Source organism: Pseudonaja textilis, chromosome 1 (assembly GCF_049901715.1).
Source record: "Pseudonaja textilis isolate UNSWEBS1 chromosome 1, rPseTex1.2, whole genome shotgun sequence".
Lineage (NCBI taxonomy): Eukaryota > Metazoa > Chordata > Lepidosauria > Squamata > Elapidae > Pseudonaja > Pseudonaja textilis.
This window is the reverse complement of record NC_141990.1, coordinates 285,811,870-285,827,768: the sequence shown is the minus strand read 5'-3', so window position 1 is coordinate 285,827,768 and position 15,899 is coordinate 285,811,870. Positions and strand designations below refer to the sequence as shown.

The 15,899-nt window shown below is 37.6% G+C and overlaps 1 protein-coding gene across 14 annotated transcripts in view; it reads right to left on the bottom strand.

Moving 5' to 3' along the window:
• GPATCH2L (G-patch domain containing 2 like) overlaps nucleotides 1-15,899 on the bottom strand; it is a 48,192-nt gene that overhangs the window by 12,876 nt on the left and 19,417 nt on the right. For 5 of the 14 annotated variants that reach the window (XM_087922000.1, XM_087922001.1, XM_026712196.2 and 2 more), the window contains exons 6-8: nucleotides 6,589-6,656; nucleotides 4,770-4,809; nucleotides 2,568-2,653 (exon numbers count right to left, since the gene is read on the bottom strand). In XM_087922000.1, coding sequence (XP_087778126.1) covers nucleotides 2,568-2,653; nucleotides 4,770-4,809; nucleotides 6,589-6,656 — 194 coding nt within the window. Of the gene's footprint in view, nucleotides 1-2,567; nucleotides 2,654-4,663; nucleotides 4,719-4,769; nucleotides 4,810-6,588; nucleotides 6,657-8,905; nucleotides 11,080-15,899 lie in introns of those variants that run through there. The other 9 variants (XM_087922003.1, XM_087922002.1, XM_026712213.2 and 6 more) reach the window with 3 other exon arrangements.

Below are 15,899 nucleotides of genomic sequence, written 5' to 3'. Positions count from 1 at the left end.
CCCAGTGCTGCTTCTAATGCTTTGAGAGAAGTCTCAACACATCACAGACAGAAATCTAGAAAAGAAATCTTGCTATAGTACAATTTATACAGTCTTTTAACTGCATCTTCCAAGGAAACCTCAACAAAGCCATCTCCTTGACACTAAAGAGCTCCTCCTTGCACACTTGTGGCCTCATATGCAACAATCTAGCTGGCGGCTCTGTTTAAATGAAGCAGTGGGTTACCAGGTAATCACTACGCTACCAAAATAAACTGAATCATAAACCATTTGAGAGGCAAAGAAAATATGGGCTATGATACAAGGCTCCCTCCCTCCCTCCAGGATCTGCTTGACAGCAGTACTTCCAGTAATATAATACATCGGCAAAGGCAGGCAGAACTAGCAAAAAATAAAAAATGGCAGTCGAAAAAAACTAGGAAACAAATTGGTAAAATAGAGTGGGATAGAGAACTGCAACCAAAACTAACTGCAATTTCTGAAAATTATTTATTCATGTTTCTTTCATTTAGTGAAAGAGGAAAATCATTTATTTAACTGAGAAAGACTATGCTAAATATAGTGTTATTTTGAGGGGGAGGGGAAACTGAATATTTTGTACTTTTAATTAAAAATTCAGATTCTTACAAGAGAATTAACAGAAATATAGAATATGTGAATAGAATATAGTACATGAACAGTGATGCATGATGCAACAAATTTGGAGACTGAAATTTGGTTAATAGAGTCTATTAAGTGTTACCAGAGATAAACAACATATCTATTTTAATCTTAACCAAATAAACCAACGTTGTATATGTTCCTTTTCTAACATCTTGATCTTTAGTCTGTTCAACTAATGTCCTCGGACTTAATTTCTTTTCATTTTTTCTTTGTTTCTTCTCACAAAATTCCTCTTTTGAAAATCCAATATAGGAAAATTATCAGGTCACTCTCTCGGTTTCTTATTGGTACATCCCTTTTAATTATTAAGACATCAGCAGGTTTCTTTTGTATATTCTGTGTAGTATCTATTTCCATGTCATTCTTGTAGCCTGCCATTTTTCAATCCACTTTCAAATCAATATTAAGCTTGTCAGATAACAGTTGTTCCTCTTCCATAACAAATTTTAAGCATAATCTATCTATATCTTAAAATTAATTTCTGAGTCCAATGTTCAAAAATATCCTTCAATATGTCCAATGTTAAAATATTTTGCTTCGTTCTGTAAGTCAAATTTCAGTGATATTCTCATTTAATTGTAACCTTTAGCTGCTTCTAGTTCCCTCTAGTGTTCAATTTTAAACATTTAATTTCATGTTTTTTAAATTCAAAACAAAGGCATTTTCCCACGGGAAAGGTTCTTATAATCAATTCCCAATTTATTTATTTTTTTCAAATTTGTCTGGAGCCTTATTCCATTTGTAACTTTCTAAATCAAAGTTTTAATCATCCTTTTGCTGGTTATTAAAAGAAAAACCTAAGTTCATTTAAAGCTTATTTTCCTAAGGACTGGAGGAAATTCTCTCAGTACTGAAAAGCTTGTCAATCCAAAGGTTCCTAATAAGTGAAAAGCAGTAACATGTAATTTCTAAAAGTGATTAGAAAAGGAGGTGTACAAAACTAGTGCCTTTTTAAGGGTGCCAACTGTGTTTTGAACAAGATGGCTATTTCCTCATCTTGCAGATCTCTAAGCTGGTCAGGCACTACTGTCTTGCAGCCTCCTCATGAGCAGCAACTGTCTGGAGTACTTCTGGGTGATCTCAAGTCCTCTCCTTCTCTGAAAAGGAATTATGAAGAGCTGGTCTACTTGCTGGCTTTTCATCCCACATGGTCATCGGCTCCACTTTTCATGGAGCCACCTTTTTTCTGCCGTTTCTTTCCAAAAAGTCATATAGCAGGCCTTATAAATTAAAACTGCTAAACTAATCCTTGAATGTTATTGCTTCTTCCCTATCCCTTGGTTTTTGTAACATCTTGTCAACTGAAGAGTTCTTTAAAACTGTTATGCATTTTGATCAAATAATCATTATAAATATTTGGTTGGTCCTAATAAAGGTACATCCCATGGTGTTTTCTCCCCATAGAGCAGCGGTGTCAAACACGTGGTTCACGGGCCAGATCAGCCTGCAATAGGGCCAGAGTTGACCCATGGGGCCATCCCAGATATGGCGAGGGACTGGCCTGTGCCACCCTGGCCCCATCCCATCCCGACCATGCCCACCCAGTCAGCTGTGATGACCAGACCATGCCCACCCTGACCCCTCATGAGCAAACAAAATCCTAATACAGCCCATGATAGGATTGAGTTTGACACCCCTGCCATAGAATAATGGGTATGAATATGATTGTGTTTCATTATAGTGAGTACTTTTAATGCTTTCTTGTACAAAGCTCTTTTGCTTTTGTAAAATTCTTGTCAATCATATATTTACTTTCATGATTATTATTCATCTTGGATATCCATCCAAGGTTCTCTTTAGAAATTAAATTTTGGATAAATATATTGTATGTTTTCAGACCTATATGTTCCAAAACCAACAAAAAGTATCATTCCCTGCGATGTGAAAACAAAGCATGTGATTACCTGGCTGAGCAGTGTGCTGGTGAGCATCTTCGGTGTGAAGCATCAGCAAGAACATCCAAGGAATACAGTGGAGATAATGGACTAAACTATAAATTTAAAACACAGGTAGTTAATAACATGCCAAGTTATATCATCTGAAAAAAGATGCTTGAATTCAATCCTATAAAGTGTATAACTATTTATGGTATCATCCAGTATAGTGAACTCTGAGTCAATCCCACATCTACCAATTGTGTGTCTAACGTATTTGCCCCAATTGAGAACCAGTTGAGAACCAAATGTTTTTCTCCTGTTTTAAGATAACATCAGGAATTCATCTTCACAACCCAAATCTCCAAGATAGAGTATCTCCAGAATACTGGAAAATATTATTTTTTTGGCTATCAACCCTATTCTCATTTGTACACAGTTTCTTACAAATCGGTTAACAACCTTGTCATGAGCCCTGACAGCTTGGAAACTGTCATAAATACCTCTTTAATATTACAGACAGAACTCTGATAGAGTGACATAACATAACAGCAGAAGCTGTTATTAAGAATGATATAAGGAACTGAATGTATTAGCTTTACCAGCAGAATAAATTATTTATCAGAAACAATTAAAAAGGTATAATCTATTTATTTATTTATTGTATATGAGCTATTGGAAAACCAAAACTTATTCACAGATAGATTTTCTTCTTGAACACAAAGCAGTGACTGAAGTTCTTTTAAAAGCTGTGAGCTGTTCAAACATTAAGCAAAGCAAGTGGCATAGCCGTCCTTAGAGTAAAATCAATAGAGTAGCATATTCTCGTATGTTAAAAACTTTTCTCTGGGTGTATATTAGAAGTAGTTTACCTTAGATATTTCTATCTGATAAGTCAAATTTGCATATTCACTTGGAGATTTCAAGATGGGAAATCATTCAAACATGCAATTCCCAACTGCCTTGCTTAATTTTTAGATCAACTCTATCTTCAGAAATGCTTTCTGACAAAAGACAGTGATGAAAAACATAAAGATCATATTACAAACTCCATCTTCATTAGTCCTGCAAAATTTTAATGTTAACACCATTTTCTATCTCCTTCCTAATTAACTGTCAAAAAAAAATCCTTCTTTTAACTTTGAAGACAACATTCTTCAATTATTACAAGATCTTTCTACCAAGGAAGCGTAAGATGTAACAAAAACAACTAGAAAAAATAAATGCTCAAGCCTGCTATAATTAAATAATCCCATTAAATTAGCTCATTTGATCACAGATTCTAATATCCAAACATATGGTAAAGAGGACATTTCCCTCAGATTCATAAAGTACCTCTCCTTTCTTTTGCATCTGTCTGTCTCTCTGTCTAGAACAGGGGTGTCAAACTGGCAGTCCGCAGGCCAGATGCAGCACATGCAGGCCACGCCCACCCCCGGCTCCATAAAGGCAAAAAAAATTGTGATACACGACGTAACACGATCGAGTTTGATACCCGTGGTCTAGAAAGTACAAATTCACCCAAAAAACGTCTGATTGTAATAGCTGACTTTCAACAGTCCTAGATATGTAAAACAAAAGTGAGTTCAGAAAAAGAGTGTTTGGTAAAATTTTAGCATTATTTAGAGTGAAACAAAACGGGTTGGTACTGAACAGGACAAGCACTGCTGATTAAAACTGAAAATGAGAGCTGCTTTTCCATTAAAAGATGAAATATGATTTCATTTTACTAGCATAAGTGGTACATGAACTAATCTGCACACTCAGAAATTAAACACATAACAGGTACAAGTTTGTTGAGCTTTCAACATCAGTGGGCATTGATGTAAACACTATATATGATCATAAAACAATATCATAACTAAAATTCCTGTTTCTCTGCTTCACAATTGTATGTAAGTAGGTATTAGCATGACTGAAAATGTAGCTATAAAATATGGTAAGAAAGTGGAAAAATTAGGAGACTGCATAGAGACTGAAAAGTCATAAATATAGAAGAATTGACAGAAACATGCAAATAACATTTGCAGCTATAAAGAAAATTGTAGAAAGCTAACATTTTGGGGTTCTATTTGGTACAAGGAGCCATAGTGGTCTGCTGGACCAAAAAAGGGGGGCTGCCTTACCTCTTGGACCCAGGCTGCAATGTGGAAGAAATTGGAAGCCAGCACTTTGTTCTTTCTAGAGAGATAGAAATCAAATGAGAGAATATACAAAGTAGAGCCAGCTTACCTGGTTGCGATCTCTCATTCCCATTGATGGCAACCAGAAACTAGAGATGGTAGGAGAGATGAAGTTGAACGGAGCAGGAGAATAGAGTTGGAAGAAATGAAGAAACAAAGAAAATGTGATGCATAAAGAAGAAAAGAAAAAGATTAAGTATCCATGTTAGGCAGATTTGCTAAAGTTATAAGACAATAGGAATTAATCTAAATATTAACGGATGACAGAAAATTCAATCCAATGGAGCACATCCACAGGAAGCCACACTATCTTTACACCCACCCAAGATGAGATTATTAGGGTATTACAAATACTTTCTTTTTAGAAAGGTAAATTTCAGTATCTCACCCATCAAAAACCTATGATTAGGATAATCTAATGCCAGGAAAATATTATTTCAAAAATGCTGAAATGTTTACTACTAAGGTATCCTTTCTATTATAACTAAGCAGCTATACTATTTAGCATTAACATCCCTTTTGTTTATTTGTGTTGGGATTTTGTGTTTTTTTATACATGCACATTTAAAAAAACTAAAGTATATGATTCAACTAATAGGGAGTAGTCCAATAGCCATTATTAAAAGGAGGGGGGGGGGACAGGAATACTGTGTCAATATAGAAGGGCAAATACATTATCACTTCTTCAAATGGCAGCTCCTTATTATTTGTTTATATTTCAGGACTGCCTGATTTCACAACTCTGGGTAGCTTACCAATGAAAGGAAAACAGCCTATATCTAAGAAAAAGAATCCAACTGATTAGAAGACAGAATAAAAAAATCAAAGGGACTCAACCACATCTCAATCCAAGACTTCAGAGGTCAAGAACTTGCAGAAAAACTAAGGGATTGGAATAATGTGGATATCAGGGGGGATGTCATTGTAGGATAACAGCAGCTATTGCCAAGAAGGCATAGCAACATGACCCTGCTTAATCAATAGGATCCAAAGTATATCCTCAATAGCCGATCTCACTGAACAAGCAGGAGACAAGTGGTCCCTCAAGGAACCAAGCTATATGACATGAAGAGGCAGCAACCAGCATCTTGAATTGCCAACTGACAGCCAGTGCATCTCAAAAGCAACAGGGACACACGTGTGTGGACCGTAATAATTTCAATTCAATTGTATAGAATGTGAAGGATGTGTGTTTGTGTTTTATTTTTCTAGTTATAATGTACATTGAAGATCACATTTAATTTCATTCTATGAGGTTCAATGACAATAAAGTAAACTAACTAACTAAACTAACACACATTACTACATACCACTGCACTGCAATCTGGGTCATTTTAGCTTCCGAGAGGTTTTCGAAGACAGTCCCATGTACCACACATTATAGTGGCCCAATCAAGAGTAAACAAGCGACAGGTGGCTATCTGAAGGGCTTCCTGGAAGAACCTATGTAAAGGCCTTCCTGGCCACAGTTGCCACCTTATTTTGGAACAGGAATTAGTCCAAATGAATTGGGGTGGGTGGGTAGTCAAACAAACACAGCCATTGCTTGCTGAAACAATTTCCTTCAGCATTCCTATAAAGTGAAAAACAAATCTAATTCTTTATTATGAGAAGAAGCGCCCATAGGATCTGATGCTTTCACATATTCAGGCAGCACTATGATATACATATAAAGGGCTGGAACTTGCAGTGTGCTACTGCTTTCATCATTTGAGCCATCTTTCCCAACACTCCCTATGGATGCCTCCACGAACAGACTTTCATATTTGAACTACGACATACATTATAATAAACTTAAACTAATGAATATTTGCTTCCTGCCCAACCCCCAAGTTCTAGATCTTTATCTACTGTGCCCAGGTGCTTACTCTTTTTGGCAGGAATCACCAATGATGTGGCTAATCCTCTCAGTACCCATTGCATTCATGATGGTCTCCTGAAACACAAAGTAAGAGGGGGAAAGACTAAGACTAAAACTACACTGACTCACTTACTGAAACCTAAGTCAGCCTCAACTAATTATAAGTAGAGTGGGGTAAAAGCAGGGGTGGGATTCAAATTTTTTAACAACTGGTTCTGTGGGCGTGGCTTAGCTGGTAGGCGTGGCTTGGTGGTCATGTGACCGGGTGGATATGGCTTGGTGGTCATGTTATTGGCTGGGCGTGGCCAACTCAATATCACTCACATCGAGGCACGCATCTCCTCGCCTGGCCTCTCATGACTGTGGGGATGCTGCAACAGTTGTAAGGGTGAAAAACAGCCATAAATCACTTTTTTCAGTGCCATTGTAACTTTGAATGGTCACTCCTCACAAGCAAAGTACCAGCAAGAGGGGGAAAAAACTCCAGAGAAGTTCCTGAGACAGGAAGTCTAGTCCTGCCAAGAATGTAATAAGGGTTAACAGAAAGGCAGTTTCTGTCAGCAACACCAGAATGTTTCCTTCCTGCCTTCCTTACAGCATTAGGCCAGTAATTTCTTCTAACAACCGGTTCTCCAAAGTGCTTAGAATGTTAACAACTGGTTCTAGCGAATAGGTGAGAACCTGTAGAATCCCTGGGTGAAAGTGCTGTTTTGATCCAAAAAGAGCATGCAAGACTGCTTGGGCAGCGGAAGAAGAGAAGGAGAGAGGAAGGGAAAAGTGTGTATGAAATGGTACAGTCTTTTGTGGGATAAGAAACCATTTTCAGCTTTTTTAGTATCAGAGCACAGTTTCAAAATGACTGCCACAGAAATGGCATTAATGATATAAAACGATTGCCATAAATATATGGACACTTTTAAAAATGAATTCAATTAACACAGTAACACTGTTCTTTTCCTCCAATTCAATCCCACAAAAAAGCCTAGATACATAGCAAAAATAAAGCTCCATGATTCCTTTCTGGGAGGAGAACAAAGGCCATAAGGCTTGCTTCAGCACCACTCATCTCCAGGGAAGAATAGCAAAACTACTATTAAACACTGCTATTAAAATGAGGCAACAGCAGTAGCGAGAATGAAGGTACGAAAGTAGAAGAGCTACAAATGCTACACCTGCCTCTGTCAAGCCCTGCAAACCTGACAAACTCAAGAAACAAGAACCACTTGGTTTCTGGAAAGATCAATGTTGCTGGCAGAATCTTTGAAGCCTATCGGAATCATGGAAGCCTATCAGAGAAATTCTCCTGCTCAATTTATACCTAACAATAAGTAAAGCACATTTGCTTTGTGACTCTTTCTTAAGCTTCTGCATTCTCCAGAGTTGAGGTGTCTCTTTTTGCCACTCTTCCTTCACTTCCCCAAGGTCTGTTAGACATTCCATCACATTCTCCTCTAAACAGATGTGCTAAGTTGGCCAGCAAATTGAGGCTGCGGTCATAACCAGGGGTGGGATTCAAATTTCTTAACAACCGGTTCTGTGGGTGTGGCCTAATTTGTGGGTGTGGTTTGGTGGTCATGTGACTGGGGGGTAGGAGTGGCTTGCTGATTGGACGTGGCTACGTGGTCATGTGACTGGGGTGGGCATGGTACATGGTCATGTGACGGATGGGCGTTGCCATGTGTCTGGCAACCCAAATTTAAGTGGTCCTCGCTTAATGACCAGGTGCTCGCTAAGTGGCCAATTGCTTAGCAAGTGCTTTTTGCCAGTTTCCAAGGCCTGGAGAAGCCCAGGCAAGGCCCAGGCAGGCGGCCATATGGTTGGCAACCCAAATTTAAGTGGTCCTCACTTAATGACCAGGTGCTCGCTGAGTGGCCAATTGCTTAGCAAGTGCTTTTTGCCAGTTTTCAAGCCCTGGGGAGGCCCAGGCAAGGCCCGGGCAGGTGGCCATGTGGCTGGCAACCCAAATTTAAGTGGTCCTCACTTAATGACCAGGTGCTCGCTTAGTGGCCAATTGCTTAGCAAGTGCTTTTTGCCAGTTTCCAAGGCCTGGCGAACCCTGGAGAGGGCAAGGCGAGGCTACGGGGAGGGCTGCAGAGGGCTGGGCGAGGCCAACGCATCACGTTTTTTGCCCTAATGACTAAGTATTAAAAAAGATATACCAAAACAAAAGGTAGTTTATTATGTCATGTCTTTAATGCTTAAATAATAAAAAGGTACACAAAACTATATTGTTACAACATTTTAAAATATTAATCAAAAACTATTACATAACAAAACTTTACAAAAAACAAAACTTATTTAAAGTACTCCCAAATTGCTTTTCTATTATCATCCTGAGTTAGTTTTCTTGTGTTTAACACGAGCATTATCAGCTGTGTGATGATGTGCCAGTAACCACTTCTTTACTATAGGAACAGGGTCCCATTCTTGCACAGGTAAGCCAATTAGACTGATGGTCAGAAGGTTTGTAATATTGGAAATTGTAAGGCGACTTCTGCCTTCTGAACATATTATGTTCATCTGTGAGAAGCCCCTTTCCACCTCTGCTGAACTGACTGCAATAATGCTGCAAGGAATTGTATAATTTTTAGAATCTTTTAGTACATTTTCTATGAAATCACAAATAATCATTAATATTGATTTCATAATTGAAAATTTGACCAAATGCAACCAATTGTCCTTCAGCTGCTCTCCATGGAACCACCACTTCTTCAATGTTCCAATAATCTGGCTCCAAATAATTTAGAAATTTTAATTGATCAATGTCTTTAAACTGGCAGCCTGTCTTTAAATGTTCGCAACCCATCAATCTTTTCTTCAAATTAGTTATAATGCTTTGTATAAGTTTTTCACGAGGAAGTCCCACAAATTGATGATTTTATATAAAATTTATATTTTTAAAGGTTTCTGAAGTAATTAATTCATCAATCTTATTTTCGTATGAACCCTTTTCCTCTATAAGCATTTCAAATGATTTAATTGACCTTAGCACAAGTTTTTCAGCCTTTATAGTGTCTATGTTTCTCGCTTACAACGCATTAGAAAGGAGAGATATTTCAGTTAGCACATCAGTCATCAAGGCCAAATCAGTGAGAAAATATGAGTTTTCAAGACGGGCAGCTATATCGGAGTATTTTTTATTTGAACAGAAAAACTGATGGCAGGATAAGCCTACCACACAGCTAGGGTTGATCTTAAACTACAGGCAGCCCATCTTGGTCCAAAAACTCTACCAATTTTTATCCTTTCAATCTCAAGTTGTTTGGAAATTTTGTTAAGTTCAATTAGGTTCTTATTCGATTGATGGAAAATAGAATATATTTTATCAATAAAAATTTGAAAATGATTGATTTGCTTTATTTCCCTAATAGAATCATCTAAAACAAGTTGCAGACGATGTTTTAAACAGTGCCATATTAAAATATTTGGAAACTCTTTGGCAATCCTAGTGCTTACCCCAGATTTTCTCCCAAGCATAACACTGTCTCCATCAGAGCAAAATCCAATTAAATGTTTCTCCAGATAGTTTCTATTAAACCCAACTTTAGTCAAACTTCCTATAACCGAACAATATATCATCTCTGCATCTTGTTTATCTAATTCTACTAGTTCAAGGAAAATTGTTGGTGAGAAAGCTGGACCCTCAACTTTTAAGTACAGTATAAGAACTGGTTTGGAATATATTGTTGAGGCTTCGTCAATTATCAAAAAGATTTTGCGAGTTTTCTCAATAATTTTGGTAAATAAATGTTTCCTGATATCTTTTGCAATGAAATCTACTATTGCAACTGCAGTTCTACGTGAATGCAACCGTGTTCCCATTTCTTTTTTGTAACTCAATCAGATCTTCTATATATGAAAATGGTCTGCATGTTTGTGCCAGACTATACACTGTAATAAACACTCTACACGTACTACCCAGATATTTCTCACTCATCTTCTCCAGTCCTTTGCTTATGACATCCCGCTCACATTGCTTTAACTTCTCTGTACAGATGTTGTGAGCCTTAGATGAGAAATGTTCCTTCAATTTCTTTCTGAGGGAAACTTGTTGGATTTCTTTACTCCTTCCTGATCGTTCAATTTGGTAATTCTTCTTAGCTCCGTGGACGTTTTTTTCTTTGGTCAAAATTTCAAATCTTCTGCAATACTTGCAACCTAATTTTTTATGGGAAACGTCCAGTCCATCATATTTTTCCCTAAAATTATTGTACTGCTGCAGTGTCCAGCGGTCAGGAAGGTTCCCTTCAATGTCTGATTTAGCTCTTCCAGTACCTGATGATGTGCTGGCTCCGCTTTCTTTGATGGATGATATGCTGGCTCTTTCCTCTGGTCCTGGTGTGGATGATGTTCTGGCTCCGCTTTCTTTAATGGATGATGTGCTGGCTCTGCTTTCCTCAAACTCCAATGGTTGTGATTGTGACTCTTTTGGATCTCCTTTTGTTTTCTTGCCGAAAAAAGCAGACAAACTCATTTGCCTTTTCATCTTGGCAATATGCTGCAAAAAAAATCAACAGTGGTTTGGACTCGATTGTTGTTGTAAGTTGAGTGGTGAAGGCAGTGGCAAGCGAAGAAAGCAGGTGAGGAACGGAGATCAGTAATATTCAGTTACTTTTAAGAGTCCCTGACACTACAGCTAGTTAGTGTTTAAAAGATGTTATGGAAGAGGAACAAGTTTCACCAGACAAAAATGAGACGGAACTGAAAGTGGATTTGAAAATGACAGTCTATAAAAAAGATGTTGCACTGTGTATATAAAAAAATGGCTGATATTTTCATAATTACAATTCATTAATTGAAAAAGAAACACTTAAAATGGAAATACTATTAACAAACCAAGGGAGTTTGTTATTTTGTGCCAGTAGTGGCACAAAAATCTTTCCTAGCCAAGACGACTTACCTGGACCAACAGTCCCTAATGGAATGCTCTCTCTATAGCAGAGAGAGATAAGCCAGGAGAAGCCATGTTTGGTTGCCTAACCTTTTTAGAATGCAACTTAAAAATATACTGAAGCTTTTTACAGCCTTATGCAGATATATATAGTACAAAAAAAAGATAATAGTACAAAATCAAATGGAATTGATAGACACATTCACAGAGCAATACTGAATTCTTTTTCTGAAATTTATTCCCCAGTTTAAAAAACTGGAATATATGAATTCAGTATTCGGCACTGCTATTCAAGAGGTTATGGTGTCCAGGTTAGCAAAAATGGTAAAGCAACATATAGATTTAAATTTTAAAACCAGAAATATTTTGTTGGTACCCACATAAAGGGAGTACAATACATGTTTAATGTTATATGTGTTAACAGCGGCTAGAATTGTTTGTACAATAGTGGAAAAATGAAGAGATTCCCATAGATGAAAATGAAATTTAAAAAATTACAATGTGCAGAAATGGATAGAGATAAGAGGTAGAAATTAGATGGAGAATGATCATTGCTATGTATGAATTAAATACAGAAGGTTGATAATTATAAACATGTTGATATAATTAACAAAATTAGAAATAAGCCAATACAAATAAATTTAAATAATTTTTCTGTTACACTGCTGTACTTATTGATATTTGTTTCTGCTTTGCTTTTTCATTTATGAAATATTTTATAATACTTTATAATATAAGTATAATAGAATTACAGAGGTAAGGTAAAGTAAGGATATATTGTTATAAAATAGATTGGTGATGATGAAATGAACATTATAAAGTAGATTAAGTAAAAATGGTGATTTGCTCACATAAAATGATGTAATATTAGTAGTGTAGTAAGCAATTAGTAATAGTAATACTATAAATATATATAGTGGAATTATGATATAAAGATTAATGCAAATTGGAAGGGAAAGACTGCAGAGATTGTACACAAGTGATTTGTACCAACCAACACACTATGTAACTGAAGATGGTTTATGTTTATGTTTGTTTTGTTTATGTAAAAAAAAACACTTTTATTTTTTAAAAAAGTCCATTTATGTATGCATGCAACTTCTTGTTACATTGATGTTGCTATATATTGATTTACGCAGAAACATACAATGTATAACATCAATGTAACAAGAAGTTGTCTGTCTCCCTTTTGGTAAGTTGCTTTTCTTTATTTATGTATTTATTTATTTTTTTACTATCTGTTTTTGTTTTTATTAATCATAAAAACAAAACAGATACTAAAGAAACAAACACATAAATAAAAATTATTTTACTATTCATCTTGAGGTTTCTTTAAGCAAAGGAGAAACATCAAGATGAACAGTAAAATAATTTTTATTTATGTGTTTGTTTCTTTAGTATCTGTTTTGTTTTTATGATTAATAAAAACAAAAACAGATAGTAAAAAAATAAATAAATACATAAATATAAAAAAGCAACTTACCAAAAAGGAGACAGGCAAGTTGGCTAGTCAACTACGCCAGGGTCCTCCTCAGTCTTCTAGCTTGCTGCGGCAAGGATGGCCGGCGCAGAAGTAGGTTCTCAACCGGGCTGGTGGCAGCGGCAGGAGGAGGTAGGGGACTGGCCCAGCAGGACTTGTTGCTTTGCCTCCTCACTACTAATCGGTGGTAGGAAGGCAAGGCAGCAACAATGGAGGGCCGTGGGCGAGGCAGGGAGCGTCAGCAAGGGCAGTGGGCGTCCCGGGAGTCGTCAATCAACCAGGACTGGCAGCAGTAAGTAGGCGACCGGGTTGGAGGTCATACTTACTGATCCATGTCTTCGGAGGACGGCAGGATAAGCAGTCAGGGCGGGCGAGGACAGCTAGCGGTGGCGGCAGCGGCAGCCGAGGCTTGCATCTTCTTTAAGGTAAGGCAGGCAGGCCAGAAGGCAGGCTGAGCAAGGCAAGCCTGGGAGGCCGGCCGGCCAGGCAAGGACAGTTAGCAGCGGTGGCAACTGGGGCTGCGGCTTTCCCTCACTCACTCAGCAGGGCGGCAGAAGGCAGGCAGCGACAGCTAGCTGGCTGGCTGGGCTGCTCCTGCTGCTGGTGTGAACGATGGCGCTGAGCAGGAAAACGTTTGTAGTTAGCGCACATGTGCTATAAGTAGGGGCGGGGTGAGGCTGGTGGGGGAGAATGAGGAAGGATTTTCATGCATGAGCAGTAAAAACCCTGGTTTTTTTAAAAAGTTTTTTTACTTTGGAGCGGCGGATAGGGGCGGAGGCCAGGGCAGCTAAGGGAGGGGTGGACGGGGGAGAATAAGGAAGGGATTTTCGCCCATGCGCAGTAAAAAAACTGTTTTTTTTAAAAAAATGGGTTGTTTTTTTTTACTTTGGAGCAGCGGATGGGGCGGGGCCTGGGGCAGCAAAGGGAGGGGTGGACGGGGGAGAATGAGGAAGGGATTTTCGCACAAGTGCAATAATAAAAATCGGTTTTTGGCCTGTAGGAGCAGCAGGGAGGGGCGGGTCCAAGCAGGGGTCGGTTTTACCGGTTCTTAGAACTACCGGTGATGTTAACAACCGGTTCTATAGAACTGGTGCGAACCGGTAGAAACCTACCTCTGGTCATAACACATAGTTTTAAGATACTGTTTACTTCCTGAGCCAAATGAAGTAATCATCTACTGCCTTGAATTTCACAAAGCAAGGCATGATAAATTAGGGAAGCAAAATCCAATTTAAAATATTATTCGGCTATAGCAACTTTTTAGAGTTTTAGGAAGATGGACAAGATGGACAGAAGAAAACTGCCAGTACCCATATTACATAACATTTTCCAAGCAAGACCTACTACAAAATTGGATGTAATAAAAAGCGAGGTTCAAAATGCAAACTGCATTCATCCTTGTGTCTCTTCCATATAAATGGCCTTCAATCCTCATATTAAATGTGATTGTGGTTGGCTCAATTTTATCCTCTTGGTTGCTTTTATTTGATTTCTGTTTTGAGAATGGAATCAGACTCAATGGTAAAATGATCCCTTCCTACTCTATGATTCTATATTGTTTGAATCTCAGACAGTCTTTCTTCCCAAATTAGTCTTCCTTTACAAACCAATTCTAAATTCATACTTACACAGTATAATATCAACCTCTGAGAAATTAAAGAATACAGCTAAACAACCTTACAAGTTAACTTTCATGCTCAATGGAATCATTTTATCTAAAGAGTACAGAGAGAGCCAGTTTGATGTAGTGATTAAGGTACTAAGCAAGAAACCTAGTGAACATAAGTTCTAGTCCTGCTTTAGCCTGAAGCCAAATACATGACTTTGGACTAATCACTCTCCCTCAGTCTTGGGAAGAAGGTGGCAATGGCAAAATTTTGCCAAGAAAATTCTACACAAACTACAACAACAACAACAACAAACATCACCAACAACACAATCACTGCTTTGTTTAAAGTTGGATCAAGGAGCAACACCTTAGTGATATCAAAAAATTAAGGAGACTGAATCCTGGTTAGTATTTAGATGAGAGATCATAGCAAATCCCAGGACCGAAGGTTAACCAGGAAATTGGGAAAAAAAACAGAATGCAGGAGAAACCCACTTCTATATTTCTGCCAAGAAAAGTATGTAAACATATTTATATAGCTATTAAGATTCCAGCTCAGCTCAATGGTGTCTTAGCTAATATTATTCTGCTTCTAGGTAATAGTCCCAAGGTAATAATAGTTCCTCAGCTTGAATCTGATTGATTTTGAGTGATCTAAGAATAGGCAATCTCAAGACCACACAAAAAGTTCATCTGCAACCTGGTTGAAAAAGGCAGTCTATGAACTTTGCCCTGGAAGTTTGTACCAGTGAGTTCAATGGAACTTACTTGAAAGATTGTATTACAATGCTGTATGATTATCTAGATTGCAAGGATAATATTCCCTACAAAGACTTAGTTTCCAACTTTGCTAAAAAAAAAAACCCAGAATGAAACAGCAAGCATTTTAGAATATCTGAATTGTAATTTACTTCTATGGAAGTTGGCATAAAAATTATGCGTATTCTATGTATTTCATATAAGATGAGCCACATTCTGCCATGTTTGTCAGGCTTCTTGTCCTGTGTTCCAAGCTAAAATTAAATCTCAGAAACAACTCATCTGTGCTGTATTTAACTATGGTTGAAGTAGTCTGACAGACTGTAAATCATACATTTTTTCATACTCTGTTATTAAACAATGCTGTCACTAAGTGAGAAATCGTGATCAGGAATTTCTTTTTTTCAATCCACTTCCCTTTGAAATGTTCAGTCCTGTGCTGTTTGACACCTTCTGCCTTCGTTTTCCTCCTAATTCCTCCTCCCATAATTAGCAAGATGAGAATTTTTTTCTGTATTTACGTTCACCGGAGAGGGAGGAAATAGTCCTTGAGCAAGTTCATTCATTCAGCAACTATTC